The sequence below is a fragment of the Lygodium microphyllum genome, chromosome 23, assembly GCF_053477565.2.
Source record: "Lygodium microphyllum isolate KBCC chromosome 23, Lygodium_microphyllum_v1.1.10, whole genome shotgun sequence".
Taxonomy (NCBI): Eukaryota; Viridiplantae; Streptophyta; class Polypodiopsida; order Schizaeales; family Lygodiaceae; genus Lygodium; species Lygodium microphyllum.
Genome location: NC_141157.1, coordinates 94,673,618 through 94,691,982, shown reverse-complemented (window position 1 = coordinate 94,691,982; position 18,365 = coordinate 94,673,618). Strand labels below are relative to the sequence as shown.

The window sequence follows — 18,365 nt, the reverse complement described above, 5'->3', positions numbered from 1 at the left end:
TTGAGATATAAAAAAGTGTGAAAGTCTTATATGCATATACTATATGACTTTTGTGACATAGAAAACATCGATTGACATTATTCACTATTCTATACAACAATGCAAATGAACATTCAACACAGTATCAATATTTGTATGCATCATGGTCCACTATCCATGCCCAACATCAACATTAGCTGTAAAAGAAGCCATCAATATATGCAATCATCATGGATAACAACTCAAAACAAAACTCCTCCAATCAATGCCAAAATCCATGTCTATGTGTTAAGTAAATCCATGATAAATGATGATTACAAAAGTCGAAAGACATTTAAGATATGGCATTTGTGAAAGTGAAAAATAGGTGTTTCATATGTTTATGAAACGCATACGTACCAAACAAGTTTCCTAACCTTATGAGACAGGTTTCTTAGCAACCATGCCTGCAACTATAGCATATACTAGGCAACAGTCAACAAGCTCTTCAATTACATGTAACCTTACTAGTGTGCATTCCACCATTGCTTGAAAAACCACTAGATGATGTCTTAACAGTAAACATTACAAAACTACATTGTCACAGGCTGAATAATGACTTGTGCAAATGTAGCACTTCCTCTCATTCATGCAAAATCTACAAAGGGAGATGAGGTATATGAGCATATTGCAGGACTTTGGCATGTGGCTGATGCAAAGCCAGAGTTCAATGATGAAGGCAATGCCTTGAAAATTTGAGGCATGGATTCCTCATCGAGTTCATCATCATCATTCAGTGAAGGTGAATAAAAATATTCTACCTTCACACTGCACTGTTCACAGAGCACCTCAGCGCTCATCATTTGACATTGTTTCGTGGTTTTTACTTTGTTTTATTGAGATTACAGTCATTGTGATATTGTGACCTGGGTATTTATTATTTGCACCTACTTAGGAGCTAGATTCATGAGTGGCTGAGTCATTGAATCAATGTCTTTTTTGTTTTGGTAATTTGATCATGCCTCGTGGCTGATAAATTGGAGCATGTTTCGATGAAACACTTTCATGGTAACTAGTTTGCCTTCTAAATGATTCTTCTAGCTTTTGGAAGTTAGACTTAAAAGTCTAGAATGATTCTTCAGGGATTTTTGCATTGAATCCACCGTGTCTAGCGCGTCTTAACTCATAGAGACTACTCCTATAACCGATGCTTTGCTGCGTGGGAAGGATTCGGCTTCCTAGAGAGTGAGAAGCCAAATAAAAAGTTGTTTAAGGCTTAGAAAAGGGGCAGGTCTGAAAATCATCTTGAAAAAAGGCCAAAACAACTGAAAAAGAGCTAGAAAACATTGGCACAACGTAGGGAATTGATGGCTGTAAATAAATGTTTTATTTGTGAACAAGGACACATTGTGAGGGACTATCCCAATAGGCCCAAAACATCAATGGGATTGGTGTCCGATGTTGTTACCGATCAACCCAATGATGATGCTACTAAGTTGTGTAGAGCATGGAGCAAAATTAGGGATTAGCATGCATTGATTTTCTTTGATAATGATACACGAACTAACCTCATCTCTGTTGACATGGCAGCCCATCTAGGCATCAAAGAGGATGAGATGGGACCCATGGGAAAAGTTGGAATGGCATGTAAAGACCATATAAAGCCCATCACACCGCTCATTAGAAAGCTTCAGTTGCATATACAGGGATATGTGGACAGCAAAGAATTCTTCATTACTCTGCTTAAGGATTATGATGTATTGCTTGATATACCGTGGTATCACCATATGCATGCAATGATTTTTTCTCGTGCAAAAAATATCACTATTCAACATAAGGAAAAGGTACTCACACTTGATGTAAAGTTAAAAGGTGAATATGTCCCTATTGTATCTACAGCTGCCATTTCTAAAGTAATGAAAAATCATCTTTCAACGCACTTGGATTTTACTAAGGATAAAGATGATAGTGAGAATGTTGGAAACATATCTAAGTTAAAGAAGGATCGGATGTCATTTCTAAAAATGTATATTGATTGCTTCTCTCAATTACTTCCAGGGCAATTACCGCCTAAAAGGCCAAAAGATCATGGCATAGATCTTATCCCTGAAAGTAGCCCACCTAATAAGCCACCATACAGAGCCAGTGTAACCCAACAGGAGAAGATTATGAGTCACGTAAATGAGCTGTTAGAAAAATGATTGATTCAGACCAGCTCATCTCCTTTTTATTCTCCAATGCTTTTGGTGCAGAAAAAGAATGGTTCATGGAATATGTACATTGATTAACATTCTTTGAACAAGATCATGATAAAGAATTGCTTTCCAATTCTTCAAATCGATGATGTTATGAATAGATTACAAGGGACAACCATATTCAGCCATATAGATTTGAAAAGTGGATATCATCAAATATGCATTAGATCGGAAGATACGCCTAAGACAGCTTTCAGGATATCTTTTGGATTATATGAGTTTCTTGTTATGCATTTTTGGACTTACGAATGCTCCTGCCATTTTTAATCAGATGATGGATTGTATCTTCAAGCCAAATAGAGGATTTGTGGGCACTTTATTTGATGACATGATTGTCTATTCAAAGAACGAAACAGAGCATGGAAAACACTTGAACATTGTGTTTAATGAATTGCATGAGCATAGGCTGATTATCAATGACAAGAAAAGTGAATTCTTCTTGCATAAAATCCACTTTTTGGGACATCTTGTATCAGTTGATGGTATTCATATGGACCCTACAAAGGTAATACGATCATGGCCACCTTTGAGAAATGTGCATGAGATCCGCAACTTCTTGGGTTTATGTTCTTACTAAAGGAAGTATATACACAAGTTAGCTAAAATTGCATCTCCATTGCATGCTTTGCAAAAGAAGCATATGCCATTTAGATGGACAGTAATGGAAATTTCAACATTTAAAAAGTTGAAGAAAAAAGATAACTTCAGATCCTATGCTTGTGTTGCCTGATCTAAAGAAGTCATTTGTAGTTTAATGTGATACATGTGGTAACAACATTGGGACTATTCTTATGCACGTTAGCCAAGTTGTGGCTTATGAGAGCCGAATTCTCCATGGTGCAGAAAAGAATTTGCAAGTCGATGAGAAAGAGCTCTTGGCTATAATTCATACACTATCTACATGGAAGCATGATTTGTTGGGTGTTGATTTTACAGTGCAAATAGACCATTAAACTTTGAGTACTTTCTGATGCAGACAAAGTTGTTAAAGAAGCATATGAGATGGACAAATTCTCTCTCTATGTTTCACTTTCAGATCATACATATTGATAGTGAAAATAATATTATGGCTGATGCACTATCATGTAAGCCACAAATTTCAGCCATCAGCATGGTCTATCACACTAAGTTGGATAGCATGAAAGAGCAATATATTGCAAATTTGAACTTTGCTAATGTTTATGATCAGCTTTGCAATGGCCAAAGGCATAAACATTTTGTGCTAAGAGATGGATTTCTGATGATGCATGGACGACTGTGTCACAAAACAATTAAGGCTCAGAGTTATCACTAAAAGGCATGACCCTCAGTATACAAGACACAAAGATATTGATGCCACAATCAAGGCAATGGAGCATTTATTTTATTGGCCAGCTTTGAGACATGATGTAGAACAATTTGTTAAAACATGTATCGTATGTCAGTAGGTGAAATGTGATGGGTGAAAAATGTCAGGATTGTTACAACCCTAGCCTATTTCAAATAGGCCTTGGCAAAGCATTGCAATGGACTTTATTTTTTAGCTTCCTAGGATACCTACAGGGAATTATGAGATATGGACTATCATTTGCAGGCTTAGTAAACAAATCCATTTTATTTCGGTAAGAAAGAAAATCAAGGCTAATCATATGATACAATTGTTTTTGCAGTACATCTTTAAGTATCATGGCATGCCAAAGTTGCTCATTAATAATCGATACCCTCGAATGACCAATTTATTTTGGAAGGGGTTGTTTGAGAATATGGGTATCATACTGAAATTCTCATCATCCTTCCACCCACAGACAAATAGTCAATCTAAGGAAGCAAATTCCAGTGTTAGATCTTTTGAGGTGCTATGTTTCAGACCACAAGACACTGTGGGAGTAGAATTTGCCCTTGGTTGAGTTTGCTTACAACAACACAGTGCATAGTTCTACAAGCAAAGCTGCATTCAAGGTGAAGCTACCACCTATTCTACAAACTAAGGATAAGATCTTTGTAACTAGCGTTAGAGTAAATTTACGAGCCCAAGACCTAAGAAAATCACGTAATGACAAAGGCAAAAATTACTATAAGTTATGTAATATAGGTACTTAGTGATATCTAGTGCCAGTTGTTGGCCTAGGTCATTCATTTAGCCATAAGTGTCAGTTGGTGATACTAGAGAAGTGACGTTTAATGGTACCTAATGCCATTCTGATGTCAAAAAAGCACAAAGACACTCGAGAATGAAAGTTGCCTAGCCAATTGAATTATTGGCTAGTCAAATTATTTTTTTGGATACCAAAATGATTATTAGATTAATTTTTAAAATTTAAAGATTGAAAATTAATATTTAATTATGGATAATGCTGAAAAAACTATTTGAAAAGACTGTCACTTGTCAAAAATGCCCTCTTTAGAGACTGAAGAGAGGCATTTTTAGTGCATTCAATCTACAAGAGAAAAAAGGGAGATGTTGTTTTCTAATTTGCAGCCATTGGAGGACCTTCTGAGGCAGTCAAGGGCAAGAGAAAACCAATCAACAATAGATATCAGCATCTACAAGCTGTTGAGACAAAGCAACAATAGTAAATGGCTGATTTTCTTCAATTCTTCGAAAAGAAAGTCTAAAATTTCTCTCTCCTCAGCATTCTCTCTCATCTCCTAGCCTTTCTACAACCTTGCTCCGAAGTTACAGCATTGAGATCATTGGAGACTGCGAAATTTTAGATTTCTCTAAAGTAACCTAATCTGCAGCAAAAATTAGAGTTTAGCAACAACTTCAAGAAGCATACCAAAACTTGGAAGCTCCAAAACTTGGATTCAACAGGGCTAAAGCTTTTTTTAGTCCAATTCAAGTGGAGGGACCAACAAATCAATGAATTTGGGACATTTCCCATCTATATCAAAGCGAATGAAGACCAATTGACTGTCCGAATCAAGAGACAAATCAAATTGAAGACTTGTTGGTCATTTTGGACAGCAAGGAGTTGAAATACCAAAAGAGATTAGGTAAATCCCATTGTACATCAACTTCTTCTTCAATTAAGTTAAAAAAATGCCAAAAGAAATACCAATTTTGGGGCCAACAGGATGTCCATTGTCCAAGATTGTAAGTTAATTTGTGTTTCTCAATTCTGTAATAAATGTCGCTGCTATAACTAGGTTGTAATCAGAAAATTACCACCCATCCACGAAAGGAAGGTTGGTTTCATCTAGAGTTTTTAAGGGTAAATCGAGAGTTTCATAGTTGGAGTTGGAATACCAAGTCACTCTTCCAAGGTCCCTACATATCTGAGGTGTTTAGGGTGTGTGTGATTTTTGAAGGGGAGAGAGGCAGATCTTACAATCATAAAGAAACCTTGCTCAGAGAGGCAAAAGGTCGAAACATTTAATAATGTAGTTGTTTCAAGTAAATACTAATTCACTTAAGGCTTGTACAATGGAAAGCCCATTGTAGCAAATCAAAGTACCAAAGTTCAGACTAGCATCATCAGCTTAAAACCAACCTGTACTTCAGCTTCCCTCTCTGTCACTTTGCTTTTCCGTACGCCTTCAACAAGCCCTAGGTGCACAACATATCAAGAACAGACATGCAGCTCCTTGGTATTAGACGACAATTGGGACCTGAAGAAAAGTGGCCAAAAATCACATGTAATTTTAATGGTAGTGAAGTACCCTTGCACTGCTATTATAATAAATTTTTGTTGACCGAGCAGCTGATGTATGCTTACCACTGGCAGTGTGATGAAGCTGGCACCATTCTCCCATCCCTGCCAGTGATTCTTCAGGCTGATTTATCATCAAGTCTGGCCCCTAAATAAATGCAATTGAGTGCCAAAGAAGCAAAGATCATGTCAATCTGGATTTTACTGGCACAGGACTTGATCATACTGACGCTTGCTACAACAGCTTTGACACACTGCATGTCTATTTGGTAAACTGTGATTGGAAAACATAGAGCTGTCAAAGTTAAAGATATGTGCAAGTGCAAGTCATTCCTCAAAGCAGTCCAGTGCCGAAATTTTGAAAAACAGAAACTAACAAATGAAAAGCACTGCACCTACCTTATAGTATTTTAAAGGGCTTCCCTCCCTGTTGACCAATCAGCAGATGAATTCTCAGAGCGATGCAAAAGATGACAGTTCAAGAATTATCTAAAATGTAGCAAAATTGACATACTTTATCGAATTCCTGATGACTAGCTGTTCAAGGGTATGATGATAGGTGTAACTAGCCTGCAGGTATGGTTTGCCTAAATAAATCATTTGTCCCACATGGTACGTCTAACAAATATCTCATATAAGCATAGGGTTTCCTTTATAGATGCACAATTGATCATAAAAAAGACTCTCACTTAAAGCCTCACTGTGCTGACATCAACAGAATAACATAACTGACGATCTTGCAATGCAGCCTGACCAAAACAAAACCTTATCCAAAGTGTTGTAACCTATTCAATTCGAAAACTAAGTCATTTAAGTTGAAGGATGGCAAATAGCAACAACCTCAATGATCTTTTGCAGCCTTCCATCTGTGATGATGCACGCAATCTCCAAAATTTTATCAGTGTCCAAATTTAGGCCTGCAGCAGCATGATATTCTCTCTCTCTCTCTCTTTTTTTTCATAGAAGGTCTCTCTCTCTCTCTCTCTCTCTCTCTCTCTCTCTCTCTCTCGGGTAACTGTATTAATTACTAAAAACAAAAAATATAAACGAACTATGACTGCAGCATGACTAACTCTCTCTCTCTCTCTCTCTCTCTCTCTCTCTCTCTCTCTCTCTAACTGTATTAATTACTAAAAACACAAAATACAAACCAACTATATGACTGACAATAAGAGTCCCAATTGGACAATATCACACACACACACACTCTCTCTCTCTCTCTCTCTCTCTCTCTCTCTTGTGAGGACATGTATTTTTGAAACCTCACTTAACATGTTGATTAATTTTTAATCACACGATTAAGTAAATGTTGCACATGTAAGGAGCAACTGGAGTTGGAGTAAATTTACAAGCCCAAGACCCAAGAAAATCACAGGATGTCAAAGGCAAAAGTTGTTATAAGTTATGTTGCACAAGTACTTAAAGGTATCTGGTGTCAATTGTTAGCCTAGGTCTTTCATTTGGTGACACTAAAGATGTGGCGTTTAATGGTACCTAACGCCGATCTAATGGTCAAAGATGGCACAAAGAGACTTGAGAGTGGAAGATGCCTAAACAATTTAATTATTGGCTAGTCTTTTTTTTGCACCAAAATATTTATTAGATTAATTTTCAATAATTAAAAGCTGAAAATTAATATTTAATTATGGATAATGCTGAAAAAACCATTTGGGAAGGCTGCCACTTGGCAAACTTGCCCATATAGACTGGTAAAAGGCTGAAGAAGATGAAAAACGGGATCATTCATGCTGTAGCAAGTATGGGAGAGCTGGGATCAGCCATGGCCAACCTATTTTCGGTCATTGCAATCAGCCACAAGTGAGTTTTGAGGAGACGATTGCAGATTCGGACTCTCCACAGCTGGGCAATTGCATCCAGGTACAAGGTGACAGATGATTTGGATATCTCGGCTGTATGCGACAACATTTAATGCTATTGTGGCAAGGCAACAGCTGCATTTGACTAATTTTCAAACAAAACTCTGAATTTTCTCTCTCTACATCTTTTTGCTCTCATCTTCCAACCATTTCACAACCTCGCTCCAAAGATCTCAGCATTTAGACCCTTGGAGGCTAAGAATTTGCAAATTTCTCTACTATAAACCCTAATTTATAGTAAAAATTAGAGTTTAGTAGCAGCCTCGAGAAGCGTGCCAAAAATTGGAAGCTCCAAGACTTGGACTTTTCAAGGCTGAAGGTGAATTTCAGCTAAATTCGGGTGGAGGACTAGCCAGTCATTGAATTTGAGGCATTTCCATCGTCTATGAAGTGGGTGAAGACCAATTAAGTGCCCGAATCAAGGGGTAAAACAAATTGAAGACTTGCTAGTCACTTAGAACAGCAAGGGGAGTTTGGATCGCAAAGGGGATCGGGAGAATCCCATTGTAAATCAACTTCTTCTTCAATAAAGCTAAAGAAATACCGAAAGGGACGCCAATTTTGGGGCCAATCGAGTATGCATTGTCCAAGATCAGAAGATAAATTTGTATTTTCAAATTTGCATTTATTGTTTGCTGTTGTAATTAAGTTGTAATCAAAGATTTACCACCCATCCACGGAATGAAGGCTGCTCTCTCTCTCTCTCTCTCTCTCTCTCTCTCTCTCTCTCTCGTAATGAGTGAAAGGTGAGAAGGATCAAAGCTTGCATGCGAGAGCTATGGCAGGAGAGCAAGAGCAAGAAAGAGAGAGACAAGAAATGGGAACTCCAACAGTCACAATGTGTGACCGGGCCTTCCTTTATTCAAACTGTCACTAAAAGAATAAAGAATAAAGTGATGGTGACGGGCGCCCGCCACCTGCAGTGTGCAGTGGCAATGACTGTCAGTGTAGTAATACACGAGCGTCTAGACGGAGGCGCCTTTACCCCCAACAACCTCCCACTTAAAGGCGAATCTGCCCTAGTGAGGAGTGAAAAGAAAAATGAAAAAAAGACAATACAACATGTACACATGTACTACAGGATGAGGAAAGAAGTCATCTCATCCCACGCCCATCAACCTCCTGAGGAAGGCAAAGCGCTCTAACGAGAGGCTTTTCGTGAGCAGATCTGCAAGATTCTAGCCAGTCGAGATCTTAATAAGGTCAACAGACTTATCCTCAATGACCCCACGTATGAAGTGATATCTCACCTCAAATGTGTTCGGATTCTTGGCTAACTAAATAGCACTCATAGAATCCGAATGTAGTGTAGGGATAGCATCAATACCAAGGTCAGCAACCAAACGACCCAACCAAATGGCCTCCTTGCAAGCCTCAATGGCTGTAACATACTCGGCCTCTATAGTAGAAAGGGCCGTGCAACCATCACGGGCTTTCTTCGTGTAAAGACACAGATCCATAGCACTCTTGCTGTAGCCCTGTGACTACATAAAGCCATCAAACTTATAATACCACTCCCTAGGTGTCTGCTTCAAGCCATAAAGACTTTTCTTCAATTTGCACACTAGGTGCTCCCTGCCAGGTTCTGCAAAGCCCTTAGGCTGCTCCATATAAATCTCATCATGCAAGTCCCCATGTAAGAAAGCCGTCTTGACATCCATCTAGTATAAATCCAAGTCAAGCTGAGCAACCAAAGCCAAGACTAAGCGCTGGGTGGTCATCTTAATCACAGGAGAAAAAACCTCATCAAAGTCCACACCATGCTCTTACTTAAAACCCTTTGCTATCAATCTAGCCTTGTATACCGGCTTGGGGTATCCAGGCGTACTTTTCAGCTTGTACACCCACTTGCATGGCAAAGCCTTCTTGCCCGTAAGCAAGGAAACCAAATCCCAAGTGTCATTCTTATGCAAGGAGTCTATCTCAGACTACATAGCCCTCTCCCAGAAGTGACTGTCACCCCTGCACATAGCCTCATCATAAGTGAAAGGCTCTCCTACATCTGTAACCAAGACAATGCATCGAGGGCTGAAATCTATCAGGTGGATGTCTATCTCTAGTAGACCGTCTCACGGCAGGCTCTCCTGCCTACCCAACTGCGTGTCCAACACCCTGACCATGAGCATCTGCTACAGCTGTAGGCTGTCCAACTGGCTGTGCGGGAGCTCTCGGCTCCTCCTGAAATATGACCCTGTGGATCTCAACAACTCTCTCAGGCTGCCTATGCATCTTATCTTCATGGAAGACTACATCATGACTGCAGATGACTTTCCGCGCCTGCGGATCCCAGAGACGGTAACCCATCTCGCCTGCATCTCCATAACCAAGGAAAATGCATTTGACACTCTTAGGATCCAACTTACTTCTCTTATCCCTAGGCACATGGCAAAATGCCTCACATCCAAAGACACGGAGATGCGCATAAGAGAGGTTTTCCAGTCCATATCTCCTCGGCAACCTAGAAATCCAAACCACTAGAAGGTAATCTGTTTATGATATGCACAACTGTATTAACTGCCTCAGCCCAAAAGCTCTGTGGTAGGCCTGCATAGCTAAGCATAGTGCGTACACACTCTTGGATGGTTCTATTCATCCGCTTAGCCAAACCATTCTGGGAGGAGGTGTAGGGGGCAGTCAACTGATGCTTAATACCTCTCTCATCATATAACTGCTCAAAAGCACGTGAGACATACTCACTTCCATTATCTGTTCTTAGGCATTTTAGCCTATACCCAGACTGGTTCTCAACCAATGCAAGCCATCTCTGAAACACAGCCAAGACATCGGATTTCAGCTTAATGGGATAAGCCCAAAATTTCCGTGAAAAATCATCTATAAACGTACCAAAATACTTTGCACCACCCATAGACTGACAAGGCATGGGCCCACAGACATCCAAATGTACCAATGCCAAGGGCTCACTCATGTGTGGCCTACCAGACTTCTTATGCGTAGACCTAATCTACCTGCCATAAAGACAATGCTCACATGAATCAAAACATGCATAATCAAGGGGCAATAAGTACTGCAAACTAGAAAGCATTTTCATTCCCTTCAAAGACATATGGCCCAAAAGAGCATGCCAAAGAGATACATGTGGAATAGAACCCACAAACAAAACATGATCAAGAGAAGAAGCGAATACAATCAAGGGATAGAGGTTGCCAACCTTAGCACCTCTCGCAATCACAAGTCTGCCACGAGTGATCTTCCATGTAGAGTCTCCAAAAGATACATGATAACTTACATCATTAAGTTGTCCAGCTGACATGAGACTACGTATCAAAGCAGGTACATGACGTACATCCTGCATAACAAAACTACTGCCAGAAGGAAACTGCAACCTAACATCACCAATGCCCACGATGTCAAGAGAGCTATCATCACCCAAGCGCACATAACCCGAAACAGTACGGTCTAAATGAAACCACTCTCGGCAAGGTGTCACATGAAAGGACGCACCTGAGTCCAAGAGTCAACACTGTGCATACATAGAGTGTATCTCTGTCATCTGCGAAGCACTAGAAGAAGCTGCAAGGATATAATCATCATCAACATCCTCAGGCTGCATAACATTAATCTCTTCAATTTTAACACTGGACTTTGCAGGCACTATGCTGCGATTAGAAGACTTATCCTGCACTTTGTCTTTCCCCTTATCTTTGCACCTTTCGTTGCGTAGTTCATGGCATTGTGGTCTAATATGGCCCTTTTCCCCACAATTGTAACAAGTAACATCTGCATTCCTGCCACGGGATTTGCTACGTGACTTCCCACGAGACTTGGACCGAGATTTCTAAGAATCCCGTCCACGGCCACTACCACTGCCATGCTTTCCATACCCATCATTCCTGCCTCTAATTGTCATAGATTGCGACATACGAGAGGCATCTAAATTCTTACGATTAACCTCTTCCTGCAGAAGAGCACTCTCAACATCAGATAATTTCAAGGTAGCAGTAGAGACACATAATGCAGTATGGAATACATCCCATGACTCATTAAGAGTACCAAGCAAAAAAAGAGGAGTGACGTCCTTTGCAAAAGTGATGTCCTGCGAAGTCAAGTTCTTGAGTATAGCATGGAACTGGCTCAAGTGAGCAGACATGGTCACATTCTCCTTCATCCGCAGATCCATAAGCTACTTCAACCAATACATCTGACTCGCTGGACTTTTCTTGTCATAGAGATTGTGATTTTATTCCACAACTGCCATGCACTCTATTCTTCCTCAAATACATTGTAATGAGCATGTTCTATTGAATACAATAGTGGACTTACATAACTCATCAAGCTCAAACCATTCCTCATCTGGCATAGTTGCAAGCGGCTGCCCACTGAACCTCAATGGTTCGATCTACGATTTCTGCACCAATACCTGCCAAATCTGACTCTTCTAATAAGAGTAATTCATACCATCAAGCTTAGTGATGTTGAAAATAGCATGATCGATGGACAAACTCGCCATAATGCAGGCTGGAAGACTATAGAAGTTCAAAATTACTTGCTGTGTACTACAGAAAATGACCAAAAAATCACCAAAATCGAGAGAAAATGGCGAGAAAAGTGTAACCAAAGCTGCTGCCCACCAAGTACTAGTGAAAGTACATCATTTCAAAATATTTCAGCATGAAAAATCCATATCAGTCCAGAGTTATATGCTTGCTGTAATAAATAACAGCATGGTACTGTGAGAAGCAATTGCTAACCAAATCAATGCACCAAGTCAAGAAATGACAGCCAAGACATGAACAGCCATAAACGAGCATAAATCAACACTAAACAGTCATCAAGACCCTGAGCAAACACCAAAACATGTCACCAAAGCATCCGTCAGTGAGTAGGTATACCCCCTGGACAATAGGACAAAGTATACATAACACTGGCAAGACTTGATACCAGTAGGTGTATGCTCACAAGAGTACAAAGCCCAAGCTCAGATCAAAAGTAACTCCAAGATATCAATGCATGAACCATGCAACATTTAAGTGTAAGAGATTCCAAAGTCTCAAGTATCTGCAAAATACTCAAAATAGCATAAACCTCCTGCTCAATGTCGGTCAAGCATACAAGATGCTCCCACTGGCACAAAAAAGGAAAGCAGATAAACGAGCTCAACAGCTCAAGCAAACCAAGCTAAAGTACCAAAAACAGGCAACCAAGACAATGCCTCAATAGCATCTAAGGTCCAAGTCAATGTCCAACTGCTCAAGGGAATACTCAAATGAATGTCGAGACGAGCTCAAACAACTACCATCCACAGCCAAAGCATAAAGCATTCACCAAGATATCATAACCCGTACTGGGTAGCCTAGGCATAAACCATGTCATAGATGAAATGCTAGCTGCAAAGAAGTGACAGTCAAACCCAAATCGAGCTCTAATCTCAGCTCAAAAGCATTCCGGAGCATAAACAAGACATGTGGCATAGTCCAAATACATCATGACATCATACCGAGTAGCCAGGAGCAACCCGTGACCAATATTCATAGCCCAACTGTAGCATAAATAGCTTCAGCCCTGAAGTTTCCAGCTGCATATAACCTTTGTAAACTGAGCAAATCGGTGCTCAATCCAAGCTCAAATCCATAGGCATACATTGCCGTATGTATAGGCACCAACCGAGCATAATCGGACATCAAATGCCAAGACCTATAAGCATAAAATTGAAGTAACAGGTGGCTGCCCTATTTTGGATAGATCTGGGATTTTTCAAAATAGTCAATGACTGAGCTGAATCAGCTCCAAATGCGTCTCACATAAGAGGCATAACATCCACAAGTGATCCGGTATTAATAGACATCAGTAAAAGCATCACATAAGCCATAGGCATACAAGTACATGCTGTCTCAGACTTGAAATCTGTTGCAGAATATTCTGTCATCAGAATTTGGCAAATCCAACATCACCATCACGTCTGGAGCGTGCCAAAACCCCAACTTAGACTCTTACCTTGCCTGAATCAGATTCCGAATACCCGAGATATGACAAAAAGAGTGATTTTTGGGCCAGATTTTGAAACAGACGCAAAAAAAACGTGAGCTGGCTAGGGGGTCTGTTGTCCCATGTGTCAACAATGGGGCCCAAAGGGGGCACAAATGGGGGCCAAAGAAGGCCTATACCAAGCCTCAACAAGCCTTGATAGGCTGGAAGCAAGATCCAGGTGAAGGAAGCTCCAAGAGGTGTGAGCTATGGCTGCCTGCAACCTATGAAAACCCTGTTTACCTAGACCTGTGGACTGAAGTAAAACTCTGAAATAATGAAGCAATACCTCAATGTCAATGCCCTAATGGTGCCTCAATAGGCCGGGAAAAAGCTCGAGAAGCCGGGGAGTGACGGGAGCTCAAGAGAATAAGCTATGGCTGCCAGGAAGGAGACCCAATGCGAGTGGGGAGTCAATGGGAAGCTGAGAATGCCACGGGCCAAGCTCAAGAGTCCGGAAGCCGAGCTCTGATACTAGTTGAAAGGTGAGAAGGATCGAAACTTGCACGCGAGAGCTATGACGGGAGAGCAAGAGCAAGAAAGAGAGAGACAAGAAATAGGAACTCCAACAGTCACAATGTGTGACCGGGCCTTCCTTTATTCAAACTGTCACTAAAAGAATAAAGAATAAAGTGATGGTGACAGGCGCCCGCCACCTGCAATGTGCAGTGGCAATGACTGTCAGTGTAGTAATACACGGGTGGCTAGGCGGAGACACCTTTATCCCCAACAATGAGTAATGAGTAATGAGATTATATTCATGTTAAATTTTATTGAAAGAGTAGAAAAGTCACAAGACAAAAGAGTACAATAGTCATGGCAAAGTAGTCAAAATTGTTGTAAGCCAAGGAACCAAGTCCTCCCTAGAAAGAATATCAGTGTGTTGAATAAAAGCTAGCTGCCAATATAGGAGACCCTTTAGCCTAGCACAATGTCTTTGAACACCAGAAGGAAAATCAAACATAAAGGTATTCCAAGTGACCCAATTGTGCCAACAGCTTCAAAATCAAAGAAAGTAAAACAAAATCTTCATATGTGGTTGTATTAGAGTGCAGTATTTGAGCATGGCAAAGACACAATTGAAAGGGTATAGCAACTTGCCAACCACAACCCTCCAAATATTAAACAAAATGTCTAAATTTGTGTGTCAAAGGACATGAAAGATATCTGTGGCAAGAGGATTCCACACTAGTGAGACAAAAAAAACAATTGCCATTCGAGATTTAGCATTTGAAAAGGGCCGAGGCAAGGGAAAGCCCACCAACCATCATGCGCCAAAGGAAGACCTTACATTTACATGGAGTATTGTTGAGCCAACCCTCCATGACAATCATTTTCCACCAAATGTGAGATTTATGCAAGCCCCAAACAGCATTGGCCTTGGTGACCAACCAATGGTGATCCTTAATCATAAGGTGATACACTTGGTTAGCCAAAGCCTTTTCGAGATCAACCCATCCTGCAAGAACCCAATCCTCGGTCTTCCAAAAAGAAATGAGTAGTAGAAACCCAAGTGTGCAAATCAATGCACATAGCATGAATGAGAGACCACCAAAGAGCAACCACATGAGTCTTCGCATTCAGAATAGCCCCACCTCCCCTACTTTTAGGGGTGCAAACATGGCTTCAAGAGATCCAACAAATATCAATATACAAAGAGTCCTTTTTCCATAATATAAAACGAATGTGTCTAGTAAGATCCTTCAAGATAGAAGCAATCCAAGGCAAAAGCAACAAGAAATAAGTAAGCTAAGCATGGGTAACGTGATGGACAATGTCATTTTAGGACACACGTGGAAAGACCAGGACTGTGATTTCCAATGAATAAACTATTAGAATTTGCCAATTTTGGACAATGCCCAATGTAATTTGTGTGGTGTGTACACTTATTGAAGTGTTGAAGTATTGTGTATCTAGGACTTTAAAAGTAGTGACACTAGACTCCAAAGTTAAATTAACTCCAATTGAGTTAGGGATAGGTTTAACTTACTTAAGACGTATTGTGCTTTTATTCTAACATTCTAGTACGGACTATTGTCCACTCTCATTGTCTTATGCTCTCTTTCTCTCTCTCTCTCTCTCTCTCTCTCTCTCTCTCTCTCTCTCTCTCTCTCTCTCTCTCTCTCTCTCTCTCTCTCTCTCTCTCCATTTTTCCAACAGTTGATATCAAAGCTACACACCGCTCAACCGATGCCACCCATGCGAAATCCACTCATTCGACAAAGAAAGAGGAGCTATTGTTTTGGAGGAAGGAGCTGATGTTTTAGAGAGAAACTACTATTATCAAGGAGAAGCTATTGTTGTTTTCAATCTGCACATAATCTCATGCATAATCTTGTGCATAGCCCTGCACATACGGCCTCCCTTAGCCCTACTCATGATATTCTCAACCCTGCCCACCATTTTCTACAAATCTCGAGGGGAAAAAAACACAACCCCCCTCGAGATTTGAATTTCGGAGTTCTTAAAAATTTGTGCAATTTCTCATCCTTCCTGCTCATCTCATCCCTAATTTCAACTTACCCAATTTCTTAAATTTTCTTTGAGGAAATCTAGGACTATTGCCCAATCTGAGCTCTCGTCCAAAAATGTCCATCGAAATTGCCAAGGTTGCAAAATTTCTTCAACATTGGTGCAAGAAATTTGAGCCCTTTCCGATTTTTGGGTTCAGCATGCATCCCAAGGAGCAGTTTATATTCATTCTTGAGTGTTGCCTTTTGTGTTAGCACCTTTGTTTATTGCGTTTCAATCATGGTCATATACTTCATGTTTTATTTTACAAACCCTAGCATATCTCCACATAGTATCAAAGCCAATGCTCTTCTAAAGGCTATCTTGCAACTATCATGGATTGCATGGTTTATGAAACTAATCTTCGCTCTTGGATAGGGTGGTAAATGAACTGATTAAACAGCACTAGCATCATTCGTTAAATGTACAAATATGGAATTAATATTTTACCACTTAGATCGTGGACAGTCAACATTTGATTGGCCTCAACATCGCTGCCCCTTAATCTGTAGCACAAGGATAGATAGGCTAATATCTCTACAAATTTGGGCTCCTTGGGTTGTCACAAGTGTTCTTTGGTAAAAGATCCTGAGTTTAAAAAATAAGGATGTTGATGTCATTGATAAGGAGAACCCAAACATAAGTATGCTGAGCCAAAACACAAGGGCTGAAAGGCTAGCAGCAGCTCCAATCTAGGCTAGCTGGCTTATTTGTTCCAAATGCAACAGTAAGATAGGGGGTGTAACCATCAAGAGCAAGCACCAGGACTAGAGGAGCTAATGACACAATGGCAAGCTGGGCAGCACCAACTTTAAGGAGAGGCTACAGAAACAGCACAGACAACTGTCAAAAGTGGGTGCCGCAATGGAGGCGTAGAAGACTACTGTAATAGACTACACAACACGAGAGAGAAGAAAACTGAAGAACACAGGAACACTACAAAGCGAGAACTCAAAGATATGCTCACAAAATGGGATCCATATACCAAACGTGAGACAATTGCATATAATAGTGAGTCACTGGTTGTAGACACTGGCACCAACTCCCTCACTCCAATAGGACCTGCCCCAGAAGACTGCAAGTGAATGAGTCACTGAGGAGCACGGGTAAGAACACAGTCTTTTGGTTCCAAATAAACCTAGCCAAAACCAAGCAAGACTGGAGATGTACATTCATCAACTCTAGCTTACCTCCTGAATCGGCTAAAAACCAACATTGGCAACAGATTGTGTACACTAACAAATGATGAACAGCACTAAACAGATATGGGCCATCTCATCACAAAAGAGCCACAGACAACCATTCCAGAATTGCTGAATAAATACTGCGTCTTCATGTAGTCTTCCATACCTGTCATTTCGAGGTCAATCCAAACAAGGGGCCACTTTAGGGAACTGGCACACTCTGTATTTTTATTGCCATGGGTAGTTGAACAGGGGTCTGTACCATCCCTAGCTAATGCAGGTTGCCTGTCATGAGGGGCCAAGCATGCAGACTTGTTTTCCAAGCTGTCTGGTTTCTGCTGCGACGGTGGCGACGGAGCAGCAGCCTGCTGCTGCAGCGGCAGGGGTAAAGCCATCGCCTCTTCGTCCACAGAGCTGCCGGGACCAAGGCTGCCATTGACAAGGCCTATGTTGAACTTGGCGAGGGTGGGTACGAGGGGGTCGAGGTCATTATTATCGCAATCGCTCTTTTTTTTCTTCTTCTTCTTCTTCTTGGCGGACTTGGCAGGGCCGGGCATGCTGGAGCTGAAGGAGAAACGAGGAGCTGCTGAGGAAGAAGAAGACGACGATGAAGAGGATGATGATGTGGTGCTTTCTTCGGGATCGGCGGCGTCTGCATCCAGGGACAGCACAGAGAATATGTTGGATGTGGCCATGCAACCTCGCAGAAACCTGAGCTGCCTTGCTTGACATTTAATACTCCCCGACACCGCCCCGCCCCTTTTCTCTTTCTTTCTTTTTTTCGTAATGGGTAATTATATTAATTACGAAAACGAAAAAAATGTAAAAGAAAACAAGACCCAATGCGTCACTAGGCCATCATCCCCCTTCTCCCCAACCCCCCCTCTCTCTCTCTCTCTCTCTTCAAAGAATCCGAACAAACTACCCAAGAGAGCAATGTAAGCCTCCCAACAGTTGGCCAGGCAA

At 40.8% G+C, this 18,365-nt stretch overlaps 1 protein-coding gene across 2 annotated transcripts in view; it reads right to left on the bottom strand.

The window, feature by feature from the left end:
- Nucleotides 1-18,149, bottom strand: part of LOC148016476 (Polynucleotidyl transferase, ribonuclease H-like superfamily protein) — a 34,407-nt gene extending 16,258 nt beyond the window's left edge. The window contains exons 1-6 of one of the 2 annotated variants that reach the window (XM_087663620.1): nucleotides 17,566-18,149; nucleotides 6,686-6,762; nucleotides 6,360-6,415; nucleotides 6,245-6,272; nucleotides 5,912-5,993; nucleotides 5,687-5,742 (exon numbers count right to left, since the gene is read on the bottom strand). In XM_087663620.1, coding sequence (XP_087519746.1) covers nucleotides 5,687-5,742; nucleotides 5,912-5,993; nucleotides 6,245-6,272; nucleotides 6,360-6,415; nucleotides 6,686-6,762; nucleotides 17,566-18,094 — 828 coding nt within the window. In that variant the 5' untranslated portion in view covers nucleotides 18,095-18,149. The remainder of the gene's footprint in view (nucleotides 1-5,686; nucleotides 5,743-5,911; nucleotides 5,994-6,244; nucleotides 6,273-6,359; nucleotides 6,416-6,685; nucleotides 6,763-17,565) is intronic. The other variant, XM_087663621.1, reaches the window with a different exon arrangement.
- Between the last annotated feature and the right edge of the window lie 216 nt (nucleotides 18,150-18,365).